We start from the raw sequence: 688 nt of genomic DNA, 5'->3' as shown, positions 1-688 counted from the left end.
GGTACCGCCGGACCCCGTCTCCGACCCCGTTGCCGGACAGCCGGACCCCTCCTCTGACCCAGCTGCTGGACAGCCGGACCCCGCCTCCAGCCCCAGCCCCACCCCCGGACAGCCAGATGCGGCTCCTGTTCCTGTCCACACAGTGGGGACTCCCAGCCCAGGCAAACAAGGCTTGGCACCAGAGCACACGACAGTGTCCAGTGGCTCAGGTAGGAAACCAAGTAGGGTAATAATTTGACACCTACCAAAGATTCAGCCCACACGGTACTCACACCACCCACTGTCTCAGCAGGACCCAATGTCACAGGCAACCAGAATTCTGACAACCAAGGGAACCTCAGTGTCACCCCCACCACCAAGGGAGGTGGGCCGGTGACCCCTGCAACTGCAGACATAGTTGGCACCACGAACTCTGCGACCCTCCGTATGCCAGCCGGCGGTTCCTTGAAGCCCCCAGAGAACTCTTCCAAGGAACAGCAGGGGCTCCCTCCCCAGGGTGCGCCTACCACGCTAAGTAAGTAAGGCCCTGGGGTTGGTTTTTCTCAAGCAAGAACAATCTCCCCAGTGCTCTGTGTGGAGGCTCAGCTGGAAGATAGGATTGTGCCGAGTTTAAGTAAACATCACAACACCCTCTGCTCATTCCGGCCTGCTGCCCTTCCCAGCCATGAGCAGAGGCCAGCAGAGCTGT

At 60.0% G+C, this 688-nt stretch overlaps 1 protein-coding gene across 1 annotated transcript in view; it reads left to right on the top strand.

Moving 5' to 3' along the window:
- Positions 1–6: 6 nt before the first annotated feature.
- PODXL (podocalyxin like) overlaps positions 7–688 on the top strand; it is a 9,433-nt gene continuing 8,751 nt past the window's right edge. Inside the window, 2 exon segments of the mRNA XM_027775880.1 lie at positions 7–209; positions 293–514. Of these exon segments, the coding sequence (XP_027631681.1) occupies positions 427–514 (88 nt within the window). The 5' untranslated portion in view covers positions 7–209; positions 293–426.

The sequence above is a fragment of the Tupaia chinensis genome, unplaced genomic scaffold, assembly GCF_000334495.1.
Source record: "Tupaia chinensis unplaced genomic scaffold, TupChi_1.0 Scaffold000610_1, whole genome shotgun sequence".
Lineage (NCBI taxonomy): Eukaryota > Metazoa > Chordata > Mammalia > Scandentia > Tupaiidae > Tupaia > Tupaia belangeri.
The sequence above is the reverse complement of the archived record's forward strand: the minus strand, read 5'-3'. Positions and strand labels throughout refer to the sequence as shown.